This window comes from Zonotrichia leucophrys, chromosome 13, assembly GCF_028769735.1.
Source record: "Zonotrichia leucophrys gambelii isolate GWCS_2022_RI chromosome 13, RI_Zleu_2.0, whole genome shotgun sequence".
Classification (NCBI taxonomy): Eukaryota; Metazoa; Chordata; class Aves; order Passeriformes; family Passerellidae; genus Zonotrichia; species Zonotrichia leucophrys.
Window position 1 is genome coordinate 16,414,189 of NC_088183.1, and position 22,634 is coordinate 16,436,822.

The 22,634-nt window shown below is 57.6% G+C and overlaps 1 protein-coding gene across 3 annotated transcripts in view; it reads left to right on the top strand.

The window, feature by feature from the left end:
* Nucleotides 1–21,816, top strand: part of PCDH1 (protocadherin 1) — a 58,164-nt gene extending 36,348 nt beyond the window's left edge. For 2 of the 3 annotated variants that reach the window (XM_064724596.1, XM_064724595.1), the window contains exon 5: nucleotides 17,990–21,816. In XM_064724596.1, coding sequence (XP_064580666.1) covers nucleotides 17,990–18,375 — 386 coding nt within the window. In that variant the 3' untranslated portion in view covers nucleotides 18,376–21,816. Of the gene's footprint in view, nucleotides 1–15,985; nucleotides 16,029–17,989 lie in introns of all 3 variants that reach the window. The other variant, XM_064724597.1, reaches the window with a different exon arrangement.
* Nucleotides 21,817–22,634: the final 818 nt, after the last annotated feature.

The following is a 22,634-nucleotide window of genomic DNA, read 5'->3' on the forward strand; positions in this document are numbered from 1 at the left end:
CACAACACTCTGTGTGTTGTAGGAGCAGAATAAGCAGGTCCCTCCTGTCCCTCCTGGCTGGCTCACTCCTGTCCTTGGGCTGTCCTGCTGTCCCAGCACAGCTCCATGGTCAGCTGGACAGGGGAGTGACCAGGCTGAGGTTTTGCTGGGTCACATTTTTTTGGCCAATTTTGCTCTCCAGACAGAGCAGTTTCCCCACCCTGCCTGCTCTGTGGCTCCACAAAGAGCTGAAGTTGCAGGAAGCCGGGATTCTGCGGGAGGCAGGGATTCTGAGCTTGGCATTCAGCTTTAGAACACGTCTAAACCAGAAAAAGCCACCGAGTGTAAAAGCAACAGACAGGCAGGATCCCTCAGCAGCCCCAGACTATTTGTTGTTTTCAAAGACCTGCTTCCTTAGAAAGCTCCTTTTGAAGTAATTTGACGTGCCATTTCCAGCTCCTGTGTGATCTACCGCAGTTATTCCCCTTTATCTGCCTCCCAATGCTCCGGAATGTCTCCATAAACCTGCCTGGCACTGCCTCTGCCCGTGCAAGGCACCTGCATTAGCGTGGGATTTAAACTTAATGCCAGAGGAGCTTACAAACTCTCCCATTTGAGCTTCTCGTGGACTCCACACCGCGGTTTCTTTCTCATAAAAATAGCAGGTGGCTGAGTTTGAAGGATCGGTCAGGTGTGGATCCCTCACATGGAAAATCCCTCTCACCGGCAGGAGATAGAGGATAAGGGATTCATCCCTGTCCCCGCTGAAATCAATGGGAGCTTTGCTGTTGAGACAGGTCAGGTGTCAGTCTCAGTTGTTGGCTCTTCCCCGGGATTTGCTCCTTTGTGCTGTCACCATTAAAGAATCTCTCTTCCTGTCTCTTCCCACGGGCTCTCATCCATCCTGGTTTGAAGTCCCCTCCGTTAAGTGGCCGGAACGCCGGCGCTCCGCTTCCCCGGCGGAGAGGACACTCCATAAATCTGCCATTAGTCATGGATGTGCTGAGCCATCCAGGGCCAGGCTGCTGTGCCTCAGAGGTTATCAAACCGTGGCAGCCCCTGCGTTTGCCTATCCTTCCCCGGGGCTCTGTTCCCTGCCAGCATCCAGGGCTCATTTCCCGGGAGCTGAGGCGGCCACACTTTGCTCAGGGACACCACAGCGGCCACATGGGGCTCTGCCCTTGTTCCCTGGCCAGTGTGGCTGGAGATGGGCTCCCTTTCCAGCTCCTCTGAGCAGGACAAGAAGCTTCCAATGAGTAGGAATGGGGGAGTTTATGTGTGGGTGGCCAGAAGGATCCGTTTTCCCAGCAGAGACATGCAGGGACATTGTCTGTGTGTGTTGTCCTCACTGGGTTGGAGAGGAGGTCGTGCCTCTGAACGGGGTACAAAGCTCCCAAATGATTCCTGTGAGACATTTCAAGGACATTTCCTCATGGAGAAGGAGGGCTGAACCTCACTGGTGGGAGTGTGGAACCTCCCAGGGTGTTATGGACACCAAGTCCTACCTGGATGTTCCTTCCCCAAAAACAAGCATCCAGACCTCATTCCTGAGCTTGGGGGACAAGAACAGGGAAGGATCCCCTCAAAGTGCTCTGTTCCAGGGCTCTTGTCTGGCAGGGAGCTCACGTCAGAATGAGCTGGGTGATGAGGACTCTGCTCGTGGTAGCTCTTGGACATGCTTGGATTTACACTTGGCACCTTTACTCTGGTGTGAGACTGGTGTTGGGCTAAAATAACATCATTTTTTCAATAATCTGGGGGAGACGAGCAGGGGTGTGACATTTTTCCAATAATTTGGGGGAGACTGGCTGTAAATCAGGAAGAAATCAGCTCAGGTGGCCCATGGGTGAAACCTGTGACTCTCCTGTAGTCTGTGTTCTGTATCACTCAGGTATAAAATGTTCTTGCAGGGATGAACCTTCTGGACAGGAGGCTGGGGAAGGGATGCAGCAGGGAAGAGCAGGGTGCTGGAATGCACAGGTTCCTGGGAACAGCAGTTCTCAGTCAGCTGTGTGTGTCTGGGTTGGTACAACCTGCCTGGACGTGAGGAAACAAGGAGGAGGAGGAGGGGGTCAGGATGTGATCCCTGCTCAGGGATGTCGGAATGGCTGTCGTGTTGTTTTATTGCTGCCGAGGAAAGAGAAAATGGAGCAGGGAATGCAAAATGACAGAGTGAGGAGATGTGATATTTGCCTGATGTATTTTGCTGGTAATTAGTGTAATGCCAATTAGACAGAAGTAATCTTTTTTTTTTCCCTTCTTCAGCTGTATAAATTATTGCTGGAATATATGCCAGCTCAAACTGAGATATTAAACTCGGAGTGATGTGGAGATCTGTGCTCCTTGAGGATCTCTAGATGAAATTACCCAGACAACAGGGATCTTGACAAAAGTAAGGCTGACTCTATCCAGAAAGAAAACGAATCAAAGCCAAAGGAATTTTTGTATTCCACGTCTGGCGTCTTGCTGCTTATTAGCCACACAGGAAGGGGCCCCCACAGAGATGCAGCAACATCAGTGAGAAAAGGCAAATATCTCGCCTTTCCTGCAAACAATGCCACTTGCAGGCTATTGTTCCCCTATCAGCCTCCCTGAGGAGCAGATCCCGAGCCCTTCCCGTGCTGGGGCTGCAGGTAAACCCAGCCGCCCCCGCGCATCCCATTTGTCATTCCCCGAGCCCTGTTTGCTCCCGCACCGGGACAGCAGCGCCGGGGCTGTTTCGCCTCCGGGTCCCCTGGGATGTGCAGCTCTTTAATGATGATGTACAGCTTCCTTCAAAGGGTCAATTGCTGGCCGGGACCTCTCCAATCGCGGATCCCTCTGAGCTGTGTACCTGGGCGCAGACGCTGCTTTGCTCCGTGCCTCCTCGCATGAGGAGCAGACCCGCTCTTGCCATCTCCTCCCTTTGGAAAAATAACTGCAAAAAATGATGCCCGTGGACCAATTCTGGAAATTTTCATCCATCTCTGTTTTATTGTGAAACCCAAATCATCTCATGCTCATCCTGCTGCTCCCTGATGCTGTGCTGTGAGCACATCTCCCTCTGACATGGGGGGGATGATGTATCCCGCTTATCCCGCCTGGGTTTCAGGATTTTGTAATCCTCGCTGGCTCTTTAAAGCGTGTTTTATTCATGGCAGCCTTTAGGACTGCCTCTGGCAGGCCTCCCTCGAGTGGTGCAAACTTTATTGCATCTCTCCTCCAGCAGCCTGTAAACTGCAGCACCCAGGGGTAGCTGGAGGTTGATATTCCCTATCGGAAGTGATTTTCTGTCTTTTCCCTGCTTTCCCGCAAGGCCTTCTTGCTGCCATCCTAAAAACAAACACAGGGCACAGCAAAATTCATCAGGATCAGGGTTTTTTTCCCAAATGAGCCATCACCCGGCTGTCCTGTTCCTAAACATCCCCATATTCTGTGTTTGCTCCTTCAGCTGGATGCTTTGGTGCTTTGGTGCTGATCCCTCTTGCTTTTCCTGGAGAGGGGGATTTCTCTTCAATCCTGGCCATCTGAGAAGGGGATTTCTCCCTTATCCTGGCCATTTTGAGAAGGGGATTTCTCCCTTTTCCTGGCCATTAGAGAAGGGAGTTTCTCCCCAATCCTGGCCATTAGAGAGGGGGATTTCTCCCCAATCCTGGCCATAAGGGCAGCAGATCCTTTCAGTGCCTGGTGGGGAATCACATTAGGAGGGCAAATGCTGCAATTTAAGCCCCGGGGTTGATTCCTTGGGGTGAATTTTGCCTGCACCACAGAAGGATGTGACCGGTGCTGCTCCTGCCACGTGCCAGCCACAAACCCTCTCCCCGTGGTGCTCCCACTGCAGATTCTCAGCCTCGCAGTCTGTGGGCGTTGGAGGCGTCAATAAGGAGCGTTTTCAGCTGCTTTGTGGCACGGCTGCACTGCAGAGAAAGGGGCTGGGCAGCCCAGGGGTTCAGGCTCTGGATCTCAGAGCAATCGACAGAGAAACGGCCCCGTTTGATGTGGGATCATTCCCTGGCTGTATCCCTGCTCTAACACTCCCAGGAGTGCTGTGTGTTGGATTTCAGGTGGGTTTGGTTCCCCAGGGCTGGGTTTGGGATCCAGGGCTGTGTGTGCCTCCAGCAGGGACAGCACAGCCCAAGAGCCTCACCCTGTGCTGAGTGTCCCCTGATCCTTCCCACAGCCACCAAAAATTCCGGCAGGGATCTGCCTCTTCCCCCTGGGTGTCTGCAGGACAGGCTCAGGACAGGCTGTAAGGGAGCTGCAATGATCTGGGGGTGCTCCCCTTCCCAGGAAAGATCCGTGGCAAGGAAACAAAGCATCCACATGCAAATCCACGCTGTCATTTCCTCTGCCGGTTTCCTTGGGGTTTGGCTTGACTCTCTTCCAAGGGCTCTTCCTTCTCCCTGCTCTGCTTCCCTCTGAGTGGTCTTGGTTCCCTTTGTTTGCAGATCCCCTCCTTGAGAGGAGCCCTTTTCATAAACTTGTGGGTTTTTTGTCACTTAAACACCTCCCTGACTTCAAAGGCCGGGAACAGCACTTGGCTCTGCGGCTCCCGGCCCCCCTGCGCCCACCATTTCCCCCCATCCATTGTCCTGCCAGCGAAGGATTATTAAATTGTTGATGGAGCTGAACAATGGTTTTGTTCAAAGGCAGACATGCGAACGCCACTTCTTTTCTCCTTGACACAAGAGCTTTAATACCCGGGAACAATGAGAGGCAGCCACCAAGGAGCAAACACTGGAGAGGACTCACAAAGCCAGGCTGGGATTCCCAAATCCCTGTGTGCATGAACTGGTGCTCCTTGGAGTGCTGTGGGTGAGGTGAGAGGCCTGGCCGTGCTGAAAATTAATTAAAAATAATCCAATTATTGCCTGTTAATTCTGGCTTGTGTGATTAGGATATGAGCAGCGGGTGGGAGAGGACCACCCTTTGTACAGAATCATGGAATTAAGGTTCGAAATCTGAGATCATCAAGCCCAATCATTCCCCCAGCAATGCCAAACTAACCCCTGTCCCCAGGTGCCATATCCACATGTGAGACAGTGTTCACAGGGGTCCGAGGATGAGGGAAGAGATGAGGATCTGACTCCATGTTTCAGAAGGCTTGATTTATTATTTTATGAAATATATTACATTAAAACTATACTAAAAGAGTAGAAGAAAGGATTTCATCAGAAGGCTAGCTAAGAATAGAAAAAGAAGGAATGATAACACAGGCTTGTGGCTGGGAGAGTTCAAGCCAGCTGACTGTGATTGGCCATTAATTAAAAACAACTCTATGGACCAATCACAGATGCACCTGTTGCATTCCACAGCAGCAGATAATCATTGTTTATATTTTGTTCCTGAAGTCTCTCAGCTTCTCAGGAGAAAAAATCTTGAAAAGATTTTTCAGAATCTTCAGAATCTTCAAAATCAGATTTTTTCAGAAAATATCATAGCTACACATATGGCTTTGAAGTCCCTCCAGGGTGACTCCACCACTGCCCTGGACAGCTCTGACCATCCCTTTGGGATGAAATGTTCCCTGATGTCCAGCTTGAGCCTCTCCTGCTGCAGCTTGAGCCCACTCATCCTGGGAGCAGCTCCTGATTTCCTCTCGTGTCAGGGAGTTGTGCAGAGCCACAAAGTGTCCCCTGAACCTCCTTTTCCCCATCTGAGCCCCTTTCCCAGCCCCTCCCTGGCCGGTGCTCCCATTCCCAGCACAGCTCTGGCACTCGGGGTGTGCCGGGCACACAGGAGGAGCAGCAGGAAAAGGAGGAGGGGGTCAGGATGTGCTCCCTGGCTCCAGCCAGGCTGTGCCTCTGGAGCAGCTCTGCAGTGAGGATCCTGCCCTGCACAGCCTCAGCTCTGACATTTTGTGCTGCACAGGCTCCTTTCCGATGCCTTATCGCCTCAGCTGCTTTCCAGCACCACAGCTTCAATTTTCCATGCTGGGTTCCCCTCAGGTTGATTTCTTTTTCTGTTTTTCATGAGGTTTAGCCAAGCTGTTCCAGCTAGTTTTGGAGAACAAGCCGTGCTGCCTCAGCCCTGCTAACAAAGTGATTATGAAAATTTCCTTTCATGATCCATTAGCTTAACCACGCTTTGGGAGGGAGAGGTGGGATTTGGCATGGGAGCTGTCAGCAGTGTTTGGGGGCTGCTTGTCCCAAAATGTGCTCTGAATGTACCTCAGAACACATCCCTGGGGAGCTGTGCCCACACTGCCCTGTGTGGCCTTCACACAACAGCATTCTCAGGGTTTATCCATCAGGGAATGGATTCCAACTGACACAGGAGGTTTAGATTGGATATTAGGGGAAAAACCTTTCCTTGTGAAGGTAGTGATGCCCTGAGCTTGCCCAGAGCAGCTGTGGCTGTCCCTGGATCCCTGGCAGTGTCCAAGGCCAGGTTGGACAGGGCTTGGAGCAGCCTGGGACAGTAGAAGATGTCCCTTACCCCACCCCAAAAATGCCACCCTGTCCTGGTGACATCTCCCACCAGGGATGGGGGACAGGGAGGGGACACAGTGCAGGGTTTGTGCCATGCTGGTTCATTGATTCCATCAAAATTCCAGCCCTACCTAGTGGGCAAAGCATCAGACTTGAGAAGAAATGAGCCCAGGGGTGCCCAAGGAGGCCGTGGGCACCTGGCCTGGATCACAACCAGTGTGGCAGCAGGAGCAGGGCAGGGCCTGTCCCCTGTGCTGGCACTGCTGGGGCATCTCAGGGCTGTGTCCTGTTCTGGGCCCTCATGGCCAGAGAGCCCTGCAGGGGCTGGAGCGTGTCCAGGGCAGGGAACGGAGCTGGGCAGGGGCTGGAGCCCCAGGAGAGGCTGAGGGAGCTGGGCAGGGGCTCAGCCTGGAGCAAAGGAGGCTCAGGGGGCCCTTGTGGCTCTGCACAGCTCCTGCCAGGAGGGGACAGCCGGGGGGTCGGGCTGTGCTCCAGGGAACAGGGACAGGAGCAGAGGGAACGGCCTCAGGCTGGGCCAGGGCAGGCCCAGGGTGGGCACAGCAGGAATTTCCCCATGGAAAGGGGGCTCAGGGATTGGGAGGGGCTGCCCGGGGGAGTTTGGAGTGCCCATCCCTGGAGGTGCCCAGGAAGGGCTGGAGGTGGCACTGAGTGCTCTGGGCTGGGGACAAGGAAGGGATCAGGCACAGCTTGGATTCTTTGATCCTGGAGGGCTTTTCCAACCTCAGTGATCCTGGGATTCCATGGGAGAGCTGTTCTGGGGGTTCTGGGAGATGGAGTCACTCTGAAGTGCCTCCCCCAAGGCCTTTCCTTGGCTCCTTCCCAGGCTGTGACACCACCCAGGTCCCCCTGGAGCAGAGCTGTCCCCACATCCCCCATGCCTGGCACAGGGGTGGCACACTTTGGGGTCCCTCACTGCCTCCCCAGTCCCAGCCAGCACACAGGGACTCTTCCTTTATCTCTTCTCCCTCTGATTGTCCTTCCCAGGGCCTGTTCTCCCTTCTCCTGCCCTTCCTGGCGCACTGGCAGAGCTGCCTCAAGCTCCAGTGCCCTCGGTGATGAGCTGCTGGCAGCCAGGGCAGCAGGCTGCAGCTTTAATTAAATGATAAGGGCAGAGCCCCGGAAGTGGGGAGATAAGTGCACTGGTGTCTGCCACCACACTTGCCCAGGCTCTTTCTAATTAGCTTTGAGGAGCTCTGGAGAGGCAGATTAACCCTTGCAGGTGCTGGGATGCTGCAGGAGGAGGCTGCCCAGGCCAGCCCCAGGGATGCCAGGGTGCAATGCCATGGTTTGGGTGGGATGGGGCTGCAGGGGACCCTCTGTGCTGCCCCCAGCCTGGGGCAGAGGGGACAGGTCAGGGAGGATCAGAGCTGTCCTCTCACAAGCTCAGGCACTCTCAAAGCTCAAGGATTATGTGCTTTGCTCCTCCTGGAAGGAGCATTTGCTGCTGTGCCATGTCCCTGCTGGGTGGGGGGACTGTCCCCAGCCCCACAGGGCACAGCCCTGCCGTGGCTCAGGTCTCCAGCCCCTCTGGGATCATGACCAGGGATTCTCTGAGAGCTGGGGACCTGGGGACACGGGGTAAGAGAACAACTGTGTGTCACCAAGCCCTGATAAAATGGACTGGCAGCTTCCCAGGACCTGGTGCCACCAGGGCCACTCCCTGTCCCTCACCCAGGTGCAGCTGAGAGTGAAGCACACCAGAGGGCTGGGAAGGGCCCCTGGGCTGTGGGCACGGTGTCACCAGGGCAGTGGGTGCTCAGAGTGGCACTGGTGACACTGCTCCTGCTGGCCGGGCCCCTTGGTCACCCTGGCTGGCAGCACATGGCACCCGGAGTGTGCCAGGGAGCTCTGGGGTAGGCACTCCTGTGTCCCCTGGGAGCTCTGGCCATTTCTGTGTCCCCTGGCAGCTCTGGGATGGGCATTCCTGTGCCCCTAGGGAACTTTGGGTGAGCCATTCTCATATCTCCAAGAAGCTCTGTGATGGGCATTCCTGTGTCCCCAAGAAGCTCTGGGGTGGCCATTCCCTGTCCCCAGGGAGCTCTGCCATTCCTGTGTCCCCAAGGAACTTTGGGACAGCCATTCCCATGTCCCCAGGGAGCTCTGGGACAGCCATTCCCTGTCCCCTGGGAACTCTGCCATTTTTGTGTCCCCAGGGAGCTCTGAGGGCTCTGGGAGAGCCATGCCCATGTCCCCAGGGAACTCTGTCATTCCTGTGTCCCCAAGGAGCTCTGGGGTGGGCACTCCCATGTCTCCAGGGAGCTCTAGGGTGGCCATTCTGTGTCCCCAAGGAGCTCTGTGACAGCCATTCCCATATCCCCAAGGAACTCTAGGGTGGCCATTCTATGTCCCCAGGGAGCTCTGTCACAGTCATTCCCTATCCCCAGGGATCTCTGCTATTCCCAGTCCCCAGGGAGCTCTGTCACAGCCATTCCCTGTCCTCAGGGAGCCCCTGCCTGCAGGGGGACAAGCCATCCCCAGCCCCCCAGGGGCAGAATCGCCATCAGCAGAGCCAGGTGGGGATGGGGAATGCAGGCAGGAGCAATCAGGAGCGATTTGGGCAGCAGGAATGTGCATCCAAGGCATGCATGAGCTGGCAGCCCCGGGGGTGGCAGGTGCTGCTCCCTCCCCTGGGATTTCCATCATTAACCCTGAGCTCCCCCTGTCCCAGCTCCTGGGCAGGGAGGGCAGGAGCTCCACTGTCCCAATTCCATGGTTTTAGGGCCTTTGTGTGTTCCTAAAGGAATCTCAGGTGCTGTTGTTCCCCTGGGTGCTGCAGGAGCCAGTGCTGGAATGGGGTTTGGTTGTTCCATGGGTTGGTTTGGACTCCCCAACATTTCTGGTGGATATTTGTGGAATGCCCCTGGTCTGTAGGTTGGGATGTGAATGGATCCAGGGTTTCACTCTGGAGCTGGGTTGGGTTGTTTTATGCAATGTGAGTGAGGGGATTGCCCAGCAATGCTCATTCTGTGCCTTTGCTTTTGGCTGCTGTGAGTTTTAGCTGCAGGGACCTGATTTTTCATAGAGGGCGTGTGCCAAGTACCAAATATTCTGAGAAGTGACAGTGAAATGTGCCCAGATATTTTATTTCTGGAAGGAGGAGAGAAAATTGCTGCTTTTTCTCATTAGGAGAGCAACACCCCCATCCTCCAGCCCCTTTTTATTTAGAGGAGGAGTTTCCTGTGATCTCTTGACCCTTTCCTTGTACCCTCCCCAGCCTCGGGGCAGAGTCTCAGTGGCAAATCAGCTCGTTCCCTGTTAAACCTCCCAGGGGCTCTGTCCTCTCCCTGGAAGCCACAAAGAGACCCCAGGGGAAATATTTCCCTCCAGAGTGAGACTCTGCTCTGCATCAGGAAGCAGGAGGAGAATTAAGGCTGCCTGGACAATCCTAATTTTGGCATTTCCTAACCTTTGGACCCTGTAATCCTATTTAGGTGCTTCTTAACATAATTATTCAGCAGTTTAATGTAATAATTCTGCTTTTTATAGTCCAGTGAAGGTTGAAGCCCCTCTGTGCCGGGGTAGGAGATCATGGGGGTGGCACCACAACCACAAAATCTGTTACAGGGGGGTTGAGTTTATTTTTTTGGGTATCACAGGGAAGCTGTGGGGTTATGGGGATTTTGGGAGCCCTCAGTGTGTTCTGAGCCCTGCAGGGACATTCTCAGTGTCTGGGAACATCCATCTGGGTGCTCTGCCTGCCGTTGCTGTGGCGATGTGGCCGCTGTGACTGCAGCAGGGAGGCGGCTCCTCCTGCACACACGGGAAACACAACCCTGGGAATGGGGAAAAAAGGGAAAACACATCCCTGGGAATGGGGAAAAAAGGGAAACACATCCCCTGGGAATGTGGAAAAAGGGAAAATACATCCTCTGGGAATGGGAAAAAAGGGAAAACACATCATTTGGGAATGGGGACAAGGAAGAACAGATCCCCTGGGAGTGGGGAAAGGGAAACACATCCCCTGGGAACAGGGAAAAAGGGGAAAACACATCCCCTGGGAACAGGGAAAGGGAAACAGATCCCCTGGGAGTGGGGATAAAGGGAAAACACATCCCCTGGGAACAGGGAAAGGGAAACAGATCCCTTGGGAGTGGGGATAAAGGGAAAACACATCCCCTGGGAACAGGGAAAGCACATCCCTTGGGAATGGGGAAAAAGAGATAACACATTCCCTGGGAATGGGGAAAAGGGAAAACACATCCCCTAGGAATGGGGAATGGAAACACATCCCCTGGGAATGGGGAAAAAGGGAAACACATCCCCTGGGAGTGGGGAGAAGGAAGAACACATCCCCTGGGAGCCAGGCAAAGCTCCCCAGCCCCAGCTGTGCTGGCGATGCTGAGCCTGTTGGGTCCATCTCTCCACATCCCTTCCTGGCCGTGCTGGGCTGCCCTCGGCAGGGACTGGGAAGGCGTTTGCAGCTCCGGAGTGCCAGGATGCCCTGCAGGGGCTGGGGCTGATCCGTGTGTGCCGAGCTGTCTGTGCTGCCCAGCACAGGGGCAGAGCAGCGGGGCTGGAGGGGCCGGGGGATGCCGGGGCTGTTCCATCCCCTGGAGCCCAGGAGAAGGCTGTGCGTGCCCTGCAGCACCTGGGGATGTGTGGAACAGCGGGTGCTGCTCGTTCGCGCCCCGAGAGCCCGAGGTGCGGCTCGGAGCCGCAGTCACCCTGCGGTGGGCAGTGCCGGGTCGGGCTCCCATAGCGGGAGCCATCTGGAGCGAGGGTGGGAACCTTGGGGAGCCATCTGGCTGGGTGTTGTAGTGTTAGGAGCGGTCCCGCAGCCGTCTGCCTGGGTGATGGGGTGCTGGGAGCGGTCCTGCAGCCGGGGAAGGTGCGGGGGGAGCCCGGGGATGCGGGAGCTGCTCCCGGCTCCGAGCCCTCCGTGCCCAAACATCCCTGCCCCAGCAGCTCTGCAGGGCACATTGCTGAGCTCTGGGCTCGTCCTCACGGGAATATGGGCCAGAAATGGGTGAGGAGCTGTGGGAGGGATTCTGCATCCAAAGGTGTCCTGGGGATCAGCCAGGGAGGGATTGTCCCACTCCAGGGCTGGGGCCCTTCGGGTGCCACAACATCAGAGCCCCAGAGCTGTCCCAGATGCCCAAAGGAGGGGCCGGGCTGGGGAAGCTCTGCAGGGGCCACCCGAGGAGGGCTGAGGGCACTGGGCTGCTTCAGCTGCAGAGAGGAGCCCAGGGCAGAGCTCAGGGAAGGAGGGAACGGCTGCAGGGGAGCTTTGGGATGGACACCAGGGAAAGGTTCTGCCCCAGAGGGTGCTGGCACTGCCCAGGCTGCCCAGGGAATGGGCACGGCCCCGAGGCTGCCAGAGCTCCAGGAGCCTTTGGGCACCAGGGATGCACTGGGGGACTGCTGGGGGCTCTGGAGCTGGACTGATGATCCTTTTGGGTCCCTTCAGCTCAGGATATTCCATGATTGCCTGCTGGGATAATGCACCGGCTGTGTCCCCCTCATTTGGGGACTGTGAAGGTGCACCTCGTCTGTGAGCTTGTAAAGGAGATCCTAGCTCCAGAGCCACCTGCAGCACAGCTCCCCTCTCCCTACAGCCCTGGCAAGGGGAAAACGTGCTGGGAATGAGGCACAGAGCTGCCACATGCCTGTTCCCTGCAGGAAACTCCTGATGGGATGGGATGGGATGGGATGGGATGGGATGGGATGGGATGGGATGGGATGGGATGGGATAGGATAGGATAGGATAGGATAGGATAGGATAGGATAGGATAGGATAGGATAGGATAGGATAGGATAGGATAATAATAGGATGGGATGGGATAGGATAGGATGGGATTCTATTAATGGGATGGAATAGGATAGGATAGCCAGTGTAAGAACATGGCATGTTGGGCTGCACAATCCCAGCTGTTCCTAAGGGTGTCTGAGCAGGGAGGGGAGCAGCAGCACCGGTGCCTGGAGGAAGCAGCTCGGCAGGGAAGTGGTGTCTGGAGGGAGCAGTGTGTAAAACATGGAGCCTGGAGGAGATGGCTCCACTGCAGCAGGGCTGCCTGCAGGGAAGGCAGCAGCAGGGGGGGCAGCACCTGGAGGCAGCAGCAGCACAGAACATGGCACCTGCAGGGGGACCCGTACCTGGAGGCAGCAGCGCCGTGGGGATGGCATTTCCCAGGAATGGCACTGCAGGGAATGGCACCTGGAGGGAGCAGCACCATGGGAGAGCTGTGCCTTCGGGAGTGCGCCGTGGGGGACACACACCTGGGGGAACACACCTGGGGGGGACACACCTGGGGGGAGTGGCGCTGTGGGAGAGTGGCACCTGTGGAGAATGTTGGCACCAGCAGCTCTGCCATGGGCAGCAGGGAGCAGGATTCCTGGGAATGGTTCCTGGAGGAGCCATGGTGCAGGAGAACAGCACCAGGAATGGTGAAATAGAGAATGGTGCTGACTGCCAGGAGCTGTGGGGCGGGAAGGGAGTCCTTGTTGCACAGGGAGGGGGGACAGTGCTGCTGGGAGGGGATGTCATGGGGGGCCACCACCCTCAGGGACACCCCAGAGGGGTCTGCAGAGCCCTGAGGGCCAGGAATGGGAGAGGAGGCATTCCCAGGTGTCCACAGCTGCTTCTTCTGGGAGCCCTGTCCCTTTCCCTGGCTCAGGACAGACCTCTGGAACCCCTGGCAGCCCAGGGTGCAGCGTGGGCCCTGTCTGTCCCTCTGTCCCCAGGGCCAGCACAGTCAGGGCTCTGGGGCTCTGCTTTTGGGGCAGCTGGCTAGATGAGTTCTCCCCAGGGAGGGAAGAAGGCTTGTTCTGATCCCAGCTCTGTGAAAGCATCTGGTTTTCCTCCCAGCTGCTCTCCCCACACTCCCCTTCCCCATTTCCCCACACCACTGAGCCTCCCCAGTCCCTCCTGGCATGCTGTGCTTCCCTCCTCCCCTTTCCTGGGCTTCTCTGCATCCTCTGCCCTGCTCTGCTCTGTCACAGCCCCTCTGCCTCCCCTCCCAGAGCTGCTCCAGCACTTCCCCTCCCTTCCAAGACTTCTCCTGTGCTGCATCATCCATCCCTGCTCTCCCTGCACTGACGCAAGTGGAAGACACAGGAAAACCAAACCAGGCTGGGGATAAAAACCAGGCTGGCATAAAAAACGTGCTGGGGGCTGGCTCAGCCTCTGCTGGGAGCTCCCAGGTTTGCAGAGGGTGAGGAACTTCTGCCCATCTCCTGCAGGAGATGGAGGCACTGCTGGCTGAGGCTGCTGCATTTGTGTTGTCCCCAAAGTGCCCCAGAGCTGTGCTGGAATCCCCCAGTAAGGTTTGGAGGAGCTCTGTGGCAGGATGAGATCCTGCCCTAGGTGGGGAAAGAGGGAGACACAAGTCATTAGCAGCAGCACCAATTTGTGCCTCTTCCCAGAGGAGCCAACCTGGTATCTCTGAGGGTGTCCTGGTGTAAAACCCCAACGGTGCCCCCCAAGAAACCAAAGGGATCCAACTTTTCCTGCCCTGGGTTCCTCACTGAGGAGGAAAACACCCTGAGGCTGCTGATGAGGGGGTGCCAGAAAGAGGCAAAGCTGCAGAAAGGGGGGAGCCAGGAGGATGTGAGGGCTGTGAATGCCCAAGCACCCACTTCCCTGCCTGGGAAGCACAGTCTGGTGACCTGGAATAACCAGGATGGGCCAAAGCTCAGGAAAACCCAGCAGCTGCACACAGCTTTACATGGTGTGACCAGGACACCCTGATACCAGAGAGACCGTGGCCATCCTCTTCATCCCTGGGAATGTTGTCACATTCCAGGGTCTCAGAGGCACAAAAGTGCATTTTGAGTGGAGGAGGGATCAGAAATCCCGAGCACCCTTTGTGCACCCCGAGGTGGGGGCCTGCCTCCTCCCCACCCCACAAAACTGGGGAAAATCCATGGACATAATTCCCACCGAGGAGGGATTTGTGCTTGCCTGGTGGCACACTGGAGTCCCTGAGCCACCAGCATGTGCTGGGAATTAGGCCATGGGGTCGTGTTTTCCCTCAGTCCCAGCTATTCAGGAACTGCACCCTGCCCCGTTCCGGGCTCATGGCACAGAATCCGCTCTGCCAGCGAGGGGACAACGCTGGAAAAAGGCTCCAGTGCCAGGAGCAGACAATGGGTAGAGCAGAATAAAAGACCCTGAACACAGCGTTCCTGCTTGATCCTGCCATTCCCAAGCTGCTGCTGGCACCAGGACATCTCCGTAGCTTTGTTCCCTGCAGAGGTGGATTTTATTTCAGTCCTGCCAGTCTCCTCTGTGGGCTCGGCAAAGCTCCCTCTGCCCCAGGAAGAGAGGATGGCTCCCATCCACTCCCCTGGGAGCACAGAGCACCAGGGCCTCTCTGAGAGAGGAAAGGACGTCCAGGAGGAAAGCTGGTGAGGAAAGGATGGCGATAATTCCATGTGGACATGAGGGAAAGACCACAGAACATGACCTCAAAGTGCCCAAGGCTTTGTGTGGCCTCTGGAGCATCCTGTGGTCCTGACAAGAAAACCTGATGGATTCTCTTGGGTTCAGATTCCGTTCTCTGCTTGCCCAGAGTAGGGATGGAAACGGAGCCCTTGTGCCTCTGGTTGTGTATCTCACATGGGAGAGAGAATCAAGGCAATTCCCCAGGAAACAGGGCACTGGTGCATGGCCAGCCCCGAGGATGTGCCCTGCCAAGCTGTGCTCCCTTGCTGCCCGTGCCCCCGCCGTGTCCCCTGGGCTGCTTTTGTGCTGCTGCTGCTGCTGCTTCTTGTCCCCGCCGTGTGAGCATGGCTGTCCCCGCGCCGCGAGCAGGGCCAGCATCCTGAGGGATGGATCTGGGTGTGGTGTCTGTGTGTCCATGTGTATGTGTCTGTGTGTACGTGTCCATGTGTGTATCTGTGTGTGTGTATCCATGTGTGTGTATCCATATGTGTGTATCCATGTGAGTGTGTCCATGTGTGTATCGATGTGTGTATCCATGTGTGTGTGTCCATGTGTGTGTATCCATGTGTGTATCCACATGTGTATCTGTGTGTGTGTATCCAGGTGTGTGTGTCCATGTGTCTGTATCCATGTGTGTATCCCTATGTGAATCCATGGGTGTGTATCCATGGGTGTGTGTCCATGTGTGTCTATCCACGTGTGTGTATCCCTGTAGGTATCCATGTGTGTGTATCCATGTGCATGTATTTCTGTGTGTATCTGTGTGTATCCATGTGTGTATCCCTGTGTGCAGACCCCTGTGTGTATCCCTGCAGGTATCCATGTGTGTGTATCCATGTGCGTGTATTTCTGTGTGTATCTGTGTGTATCCATGTGTGTATCCCTGTGTGTGTGCACAGCCCCAACCCTCCATGTGCCCGAGTTTCTGGTGTCACCACCCAGGTGGCTCCCAGTGTCCCTGTGTGAGTCCCACCAGGGATGCTGGGCTCCAGGGAGGATCAGGATGAAGCTGGAGCCAGGAACAAGGGAGGAGCAGCAGTGGCTGAGCAGCCTCAGGAGGCTGGAGCAGGGCCAGGAGAGGCCGAGGAGGCAGTGGGGACCAGGGGACAGGGGTGTCAGAGGCTGCAGGGGGTGTGGAGGCCGGGGCTGTGCACTGATGTGACGCTGTCGTCCTTTTTCTGCCCCTCATCAGAGTCCCCTGAGCGGAGCAGGCTGTGAAGGGGGGCTGCCATCAGGTATGTCCGTGTGGCTCCTGCCAGGATGTCCCAGTTGCCAGGGGGAGCTCCCGTGGGTGCCAGGGATGCAGTGTGGGCACAGGCCCCAGCCCCCAGCTGAGGGTTTGGGGAGCATCACTGGGGGCTGGTTTAGGGCAAGATGTGCTCACACAGTGGTTGGCTGCTGACTTCACCCCTTTGTCCATGCCGGTGTCAAGCATTCCCAGCATTGTCTGGAGCCTTCTCCTGCATCCTGTGTGTGAAAGCTGTGCCAGGGTGACTTAGGTGTGTGGCAGTCCCAAACTGGTGGCAGGAGGGAGCGTTGGCCAGGGCAGAAATGCCACCGTGGTGCTCTGGTTTGCTTCTTCCCCGAGCTCAGGGAGTGCCTGTGCATCTGCCCTGCTTTTGGGATGAGGGAATTGTGTGGACCAATGTGTGTCCCATGTGAAGGGGGTGCTCCACATGTCTCAAGTCCCCAGAGCTCCTCAGCATCTCCCTCCATCAGTCTGTCAATGCAGAGAGCTACACAGTGGTGGACACATGGAGAGGATTTCTGGGAACCACAGGGACATCTGGAAGTCTGAGCAGCCTCAAGGTCATGAGCAGCACCTGCTTCCACCCCAGCATCAGCACCAGGCTGGATCTGCTTGTGGCAGCAGGCAGTCACATGTCCTGGGGCACTCTGTAATGTCCCAAATTTGGGCAGAAATCAAGGAATGGCTCGTGACTGGGATGGCTCTGGGAGGGACACTCAGCTCTGCATGGAAGTGCCAAATTCCAACCTCAGAAGCCTCGTGACAGGTGCTGCCTGTGCCAAGGACACCTGGCCAAGGCTCAGGGACACCTGGGGCAGGGGGTGGCTGGTGTGTGAGGACACCAGTATGTGAACTGGTCTAACTGGTGCTCATTGTCCGGCTGTGCCAGGAGCAGGGAGCTGTGGTGCCCTGTGGTGCCCTGGGGTGCTGGGCTCCCTCAGGGGCAGGGATTTGGTGCACAGGGCACCCCTGGCATCTCCACAGGGCACCCCATGGCATCTCCAGCCTCTCTCGGGGTGGGCATGGCTTTGCCTCAGTGTGCTTGGGGGTTGCAGGCTCCACAGGAGACCAGGACTTCTGGCTGAAGGGTGCCAGGGGAGGCTGGAATGTGGCCTGGAATGCCTGGTGGGAGCAGGGCAGGGATGCCCAAGGATGCTGCCCAGGACACATGGCTGTGCCTCGGGGCTGAGTCCAGGGCAATTCTGTCTCTTCACAGTGATGCCATGGGATGCCACTGGTGGTGCCCAATGGGAATTCCTGGAGCTTAGCAGGTTCCAGGTGGTGCCTCAGCTTCTGGGATCACAAGCCTGGTGTGGCAGCATGTCCTGCCATGCAAATCCAAGCTGTGGAGCCCCCCTGTGCAATCCTGGTCTCCTGAGGGGCTCGGGGAGCTCTGCCCTGTGCTCTGCCTCTTGTGGTTTCTCTGTGGCTTTGGGTTTCCCTCCCTGCTCTGCTTTGCTCCTGTTTTTTGTCTGTGGGTCCAGCTCCTGGATGTCCATGTGTCCAGCTCCTGGGGTGTCCATGGGTCTGGCTCCCAGGGTATCCATGGGTTCAGCTCCTGGGGTGTCCGTGGGTCTGTCTCCCAGGGTGTCCATGAGTCCAGCTGTCCCTCCCAGCACGGGTAGGACGGAGATGTCCAGTCCTTGCTGCTCATCCCCACATCACGAGAGGGGGTTCCCAGGGTGGAGTTTCCAAGGCAGGGTTCCTGAGGAAGGGCTCCCAAGGCAGGATTCCCAAGGTGGGGTTCCCAAGGCAGAGCTCCTGAGGAAGGGTTCCCAAGGCAGGATTCCCAAGGTGGGGTTCCCAAGGCAGAGCTCCTGAGGAAGGGCTCCTGAGGAAGGGTTCCCAAGGTGGGTTCCCGAGGTGGGGTTCCCAAGGTCAGGTTCCTGAGGCAGGTTCCTGAGGGAGGTTCCTGGGGCTAACACTGCTGTCCCTTGTTCCCCGCAGATCTCCGGCCTCTGCCCGATGTAGCCATGACTGGGACTTGCACCCGGGAGTGCACAGAGTTCGGCCACTCCGACACCTGCTGGATGCCTGGCCAGTCCTCCCCCAGCCGCAGGCCCAAGAACGCCCTCAAACTCTCCACTTTTGTGCCTTACCAAGACAGAGGGAGTCAAGAGCAAGTCGGGAACGGCAGCCCCAGACTGTCGGAAGAGCGCAGCACCAAAATGGCCAACCTCCGCCTGCTCCCCACGTACAGTGCCTTCTCCAATAGTAGCCATGAGCCCTGCAAGGACTCTCCCATGGAGGAAATTCCTCTCACCCAGACCTCGGACTTCCAGCCAGCCACCACCCCCTCGGCCCAGACCACCAAGAGGGAGATCTACCTGTGAGGCTGGGCGTGAGGGGCAGGGAGCTGAGGCCAGAGGAACATTTTCCACTTCGATGCTTTACGGCTCCGGCCGCTTCTCCAGGCAGGGGGCTCTGCGGGGAGCAGGGCAGGGCGTGGCAGGGATGAGAGGAGCGCCTTTTTAACCCCCTGTTGCCCGGGGCTGGGGGTGGGTGGGGAGGTGAAAAGCATCCCGACCCCATTGCCCAGCATCCCGAACTGCTGCCGGGGAGGGCTGGGCAGGCTCCTGGTGCGGAGGGCACGGAGAAGGGAGAGAAGGGCTTACGTACCAAAGGTCCACGCAGAGCTGGTGGAGTTCCTGGGGCATAGGACGAGGAGTGTCCCCGAGCACGGGGAGCCAGCTGCCTGTCTCTTTGCTGTAGACTCCTGTAAATACGAATCTTATAGGAATGACATTCAAGTCCTGCCTGATCGCAACTTTTTATTGTCCTTGAAACAAACAAAAAGACATTTAAAGAGAAAACAAAACAAAACGAGAAAAAAAAAGCAGACAAAAAAAAGAGGAAAAACAAAACAGAAAAAAAAGAGAAAAAAAAATAACAAACCACAGGGAGCAAGTTCCAGCTTTGAATGGTTTCCTGCGTGGAAGAGCCCCTGGGAGCGCAGCGTCCGGCCCGCACTCGTGTTCTATATTGTAAATAGAGATGTGATCAGTCCCTGAAACAGCAGCTGGGGAGCTGGAGGAGAGGGGCAGCATCCTGGCCGGACTATAGGGACTTTGCTGTTTTTCAGCCTGGATCTCTTTCTGAACGTTGTCACTGTGCCCACAAGCTGCAGGGTCCCTAGGGACTGCCCGGTGCCATAGGTGGGGGCTGCTTTGGGGGTGGGGGGTCCCGGTGGTGGCCCTGCGCCTGGCGGTGGAGGAGGGGTGGGGAAGCCCCCAGACAAGGGACCGGCTGGGTCCGGGAGGGGATGTCCCCAGGAAGGGACCGGCTGGGTCCGGAGAAGCCCTCAGTCCACCTCTGCTGGCAGGGAGGTCGCCAGCGGCCCCGGCTCTCAGCCCATCGCCTCGGGCCTCCTCTGGGGCAGGGGATGCCCACGAGGCCAGGCTGTGCCGTGCCCTCGACCTCCGTCCCATCCGCCTGTAAAGCCACCATTGCCTTTGTGAGGAGGAGCTTTGTCTCAGGGTCACACCGGGGGCCGCCGAGCCCCTGCCCGCTGGACTCCGCTGCCCTTAGGCCCCAGGGCCACTCTCACGGCGTCCAGCTTTCTCTTCCATTGTCAAAGGTCCACCGGTCTCCCGGCAGGTTCCTGCTGCCCCGGCGTCCTCAGCTCCCGTGCAGGGTCAGAGGAGCCCCTGCCCCTCACAGGGCTTCCTGAGGGGCACCCCCGGCTCTGCTGCTGCTCCCTTGGCAGCGGGGCACAGCCCTGGTTTTGGGGTGCACCCCTGGCTGGAGGGGTCCGGGCGACTCGCGCCTCATTCCTGGGTAGCCCTTCCCCTCCGGGCCGCGGGAGGGGCCGTGCTGCACCCTTGTGCTTCCAGCTCTGGCACCTTCCCAAGGGAGCAAGGCCGGCAGGGCGGCTCTCCTGTGGCTGGCACGGGGCTCCGGGGGCACAGGGACCGCGCAGGGCTGGAGCTATGCCCTGCCATCGCTGTAGTGCCTGTCGGGACCCCCTGCCCAGCCTCTCCCCCCGCTCTGAGCAGCTCCTCTCCCCCATAGGGCGGTGGCACACGCAGCCACCTCCCCTCATGGCTCCCTGAGGGCACACGGTGCCAGCCGAGCCCGGGGCACAGAGGAAGGGTGGCAGAAGGGGCCTGCTCGCACCGCTGCCTCGTGTCCCTCGTGTCCCTCATTTCCCTCATGCCCTGCCTTTCCCGGGTGGCACCGCTGCCACCCCGCACGGCCCCGGCCCCGGCTGGGAGGAGGCAGGACCCTCCTCCCGCTGCTGCTCCGGGTGGGGATCCAGCGGCCCGCACGGCCCGGGGTGCTCCCGGTGGGATCCAGCGGCCTGGCCGGGATTTTCCCGGTGGGATCCAGCGGCCTGCCCCGCCCGGCCCGGCCGGGATTCCTGCTCTGCCCTGCGGGGCCGCGCTCCCCCGCTCTGGCTGCCGGAGCAGGTGCCGCTCCTGACCTTGTTTTTATTGTAGCTCTGTAGTTTCAGGGCCAAACTGGGCAGAATGTGCAATTTGGCCGCGCTGGCCATGATCTTTGACTCCACTGCCAACTCGGCTGCTCACGCCTCCCCTGGGCCCAGGCAGTGGCAGTGTCCAGTGCCCCTCTCGGGGACCCCCGAGGAGCCACATCCGAGGGGGGCTTGTCCAAGACCACCTCATCCCGGCGGGGGGGTCCCTGCCCTGTGCTGGGGTCTCCAGAGGGATCCCGAGGCTGGAATTCCTGTGGCTGGAATTGCTGTGCTGTCTCCTGGAGCACCTGGCGAGGTCCTCAGTGCGAGCACGGTGTGGAGGGAGGGAGGGTGGAGTGCAGGGGGTCTCCAGGGATGGGGCTGGGGATGGGTTTGGGAGTGGCTGAGTCCTGTGGGGGTGCACAGAGGGCTGGGGGGGTTTAAGGGGAGCACGGTGGGGTCAGAGTTGGGTGTCTGGGGGTGCAGAGGGCTTGGGGGTCTCAAGGCACTGGGTGGGTCTGAGGAGGGCAATGGGAGCAGGGCCTCAATGGGGTGCCAGGGGTGCAGGGGATGGGTGCCTGGGGAGGAGAGGGTGCCGGCCATCAGTCCTGGGAGAGGGGTCTGAGGGGATTCATCCCAGGGGGAAGCTGCCAGTGTGGCTGGGGATCAGTCCTGGGGGAGGGCGAGGAAGAGGTGCTGTGGGAAGAAGCTCATTTGCACAATTATAAGCCAGAAGGATAAAGCCTCTGTGCGCGTGGGGGGAGGACAGCTCCCCACGGGCTCCAGTCCAGACAAGCACAGGGAGGAGGAGGAGGAGGAGGGTTCACTGTATCTCACACTGCACTAGGACAAGCCAGGGGGAAAACCAAAGGTGGGAGCCAGGGAGCAGGCGGGCTGCGTGGGAAGGATCTAAGCGACCCCTTTGTAGCTCTTCAGTGTTGGTTCTATTTATACGAGATTTCATTTCCTTGCTTGTGATGCCTTGTTTTTTGTACAGTTTTATGTACATGCAGGTGTAGCTTTTCTAAAGGAGAAATCCTATGGCAGAGTAAAGTCCCCCCACTATTTTTCAGATGGTGCCCTATGTCTAAGGCGACGCCTCTTGCTAAGGTTGTACTGCTCAATGTGTGATGCATTTCCCTGTGCGGGGAAGCCTTTGGGCCTTGGGCTTGGTTTTCCCCGGGCGCTGTGAGCACAATTGATTCCCTTGTAACCCTTTCTGTTCGGAGCCGTGAGCATGACACCGTCGTGATGCCCCTTTCTTTCCGTTCTCCCCTGTTCCGTTTGTTTGCTGAGCTGTCAAGATGACCAATTCCATTGTAATTAGCCCTTCCTAAAGCTTTACAATAAAAGTGTGAAAACCCGGCTGCTTCTGGGCCTGGCTGCTCCTTCCCACACCTCCCCTGAGAGGAGGGAGGGAGGCTTTGGGGTCTGCCTGCCTCCCTGCCCTGCTCTCAGCTAACCTGTTTGCTAGCCTGAGGAAATTCCTGCACAAGGACAAGGGGATAAGTCCCCAAAGCACTGTCCCACACACCAGACTCCTTCAAGGCCAGGTTGGATGGGGTTTGGATCATCCTGCTCCAGTGGAAGGTGTCCTTGCCCATGTCAGGGGATGGAGCTGGAGGAGCTTCCAGGCTCCTTCCAACCCGAGCCATTCCATGATTCTGTGATTGATTCTATGATTGAAACCCAAATATTTCAGTGAAAAAACACCTCCAACCCCAAGGCTGCCTGCACCTGCTGCCAGCCAAGGTGGGAATCAGGGAAAATCCCATCAAAGCTCTCTGGACCCCCTCCCATCTCCACCACAGACTTGTTCCATTTCCCACCATTTCACCAGCTCCTTTCCCAGGGATGTCTGGGGGTTTTTTGGTATTTCAGACCCTTTGGAAACATCTGGGTCGCTCCAAGCCAGGCACATTTGTGGCTGTTCCCACCCCAGCTTCTCCAGCCCTGGCTGTGGGGTTTCCCTGCCTGCCTTTGCACAGGATCCCAATGATCCCAGGAGGTTTCCTGGCTGGGGGTAGGGCTGCTCCCCTCTCTGGTGGGTTCCATACAGCTGTGGCACATCTGGGCTGTGCTGGGTTCACACACAGCCTTGCACCTCTCCCTGCTCAGCTCTGGGCTCGCTGTGCTTGGACTGCCAGGCCAAGGCTCCTTCCCAGCCTGGAGGACTCC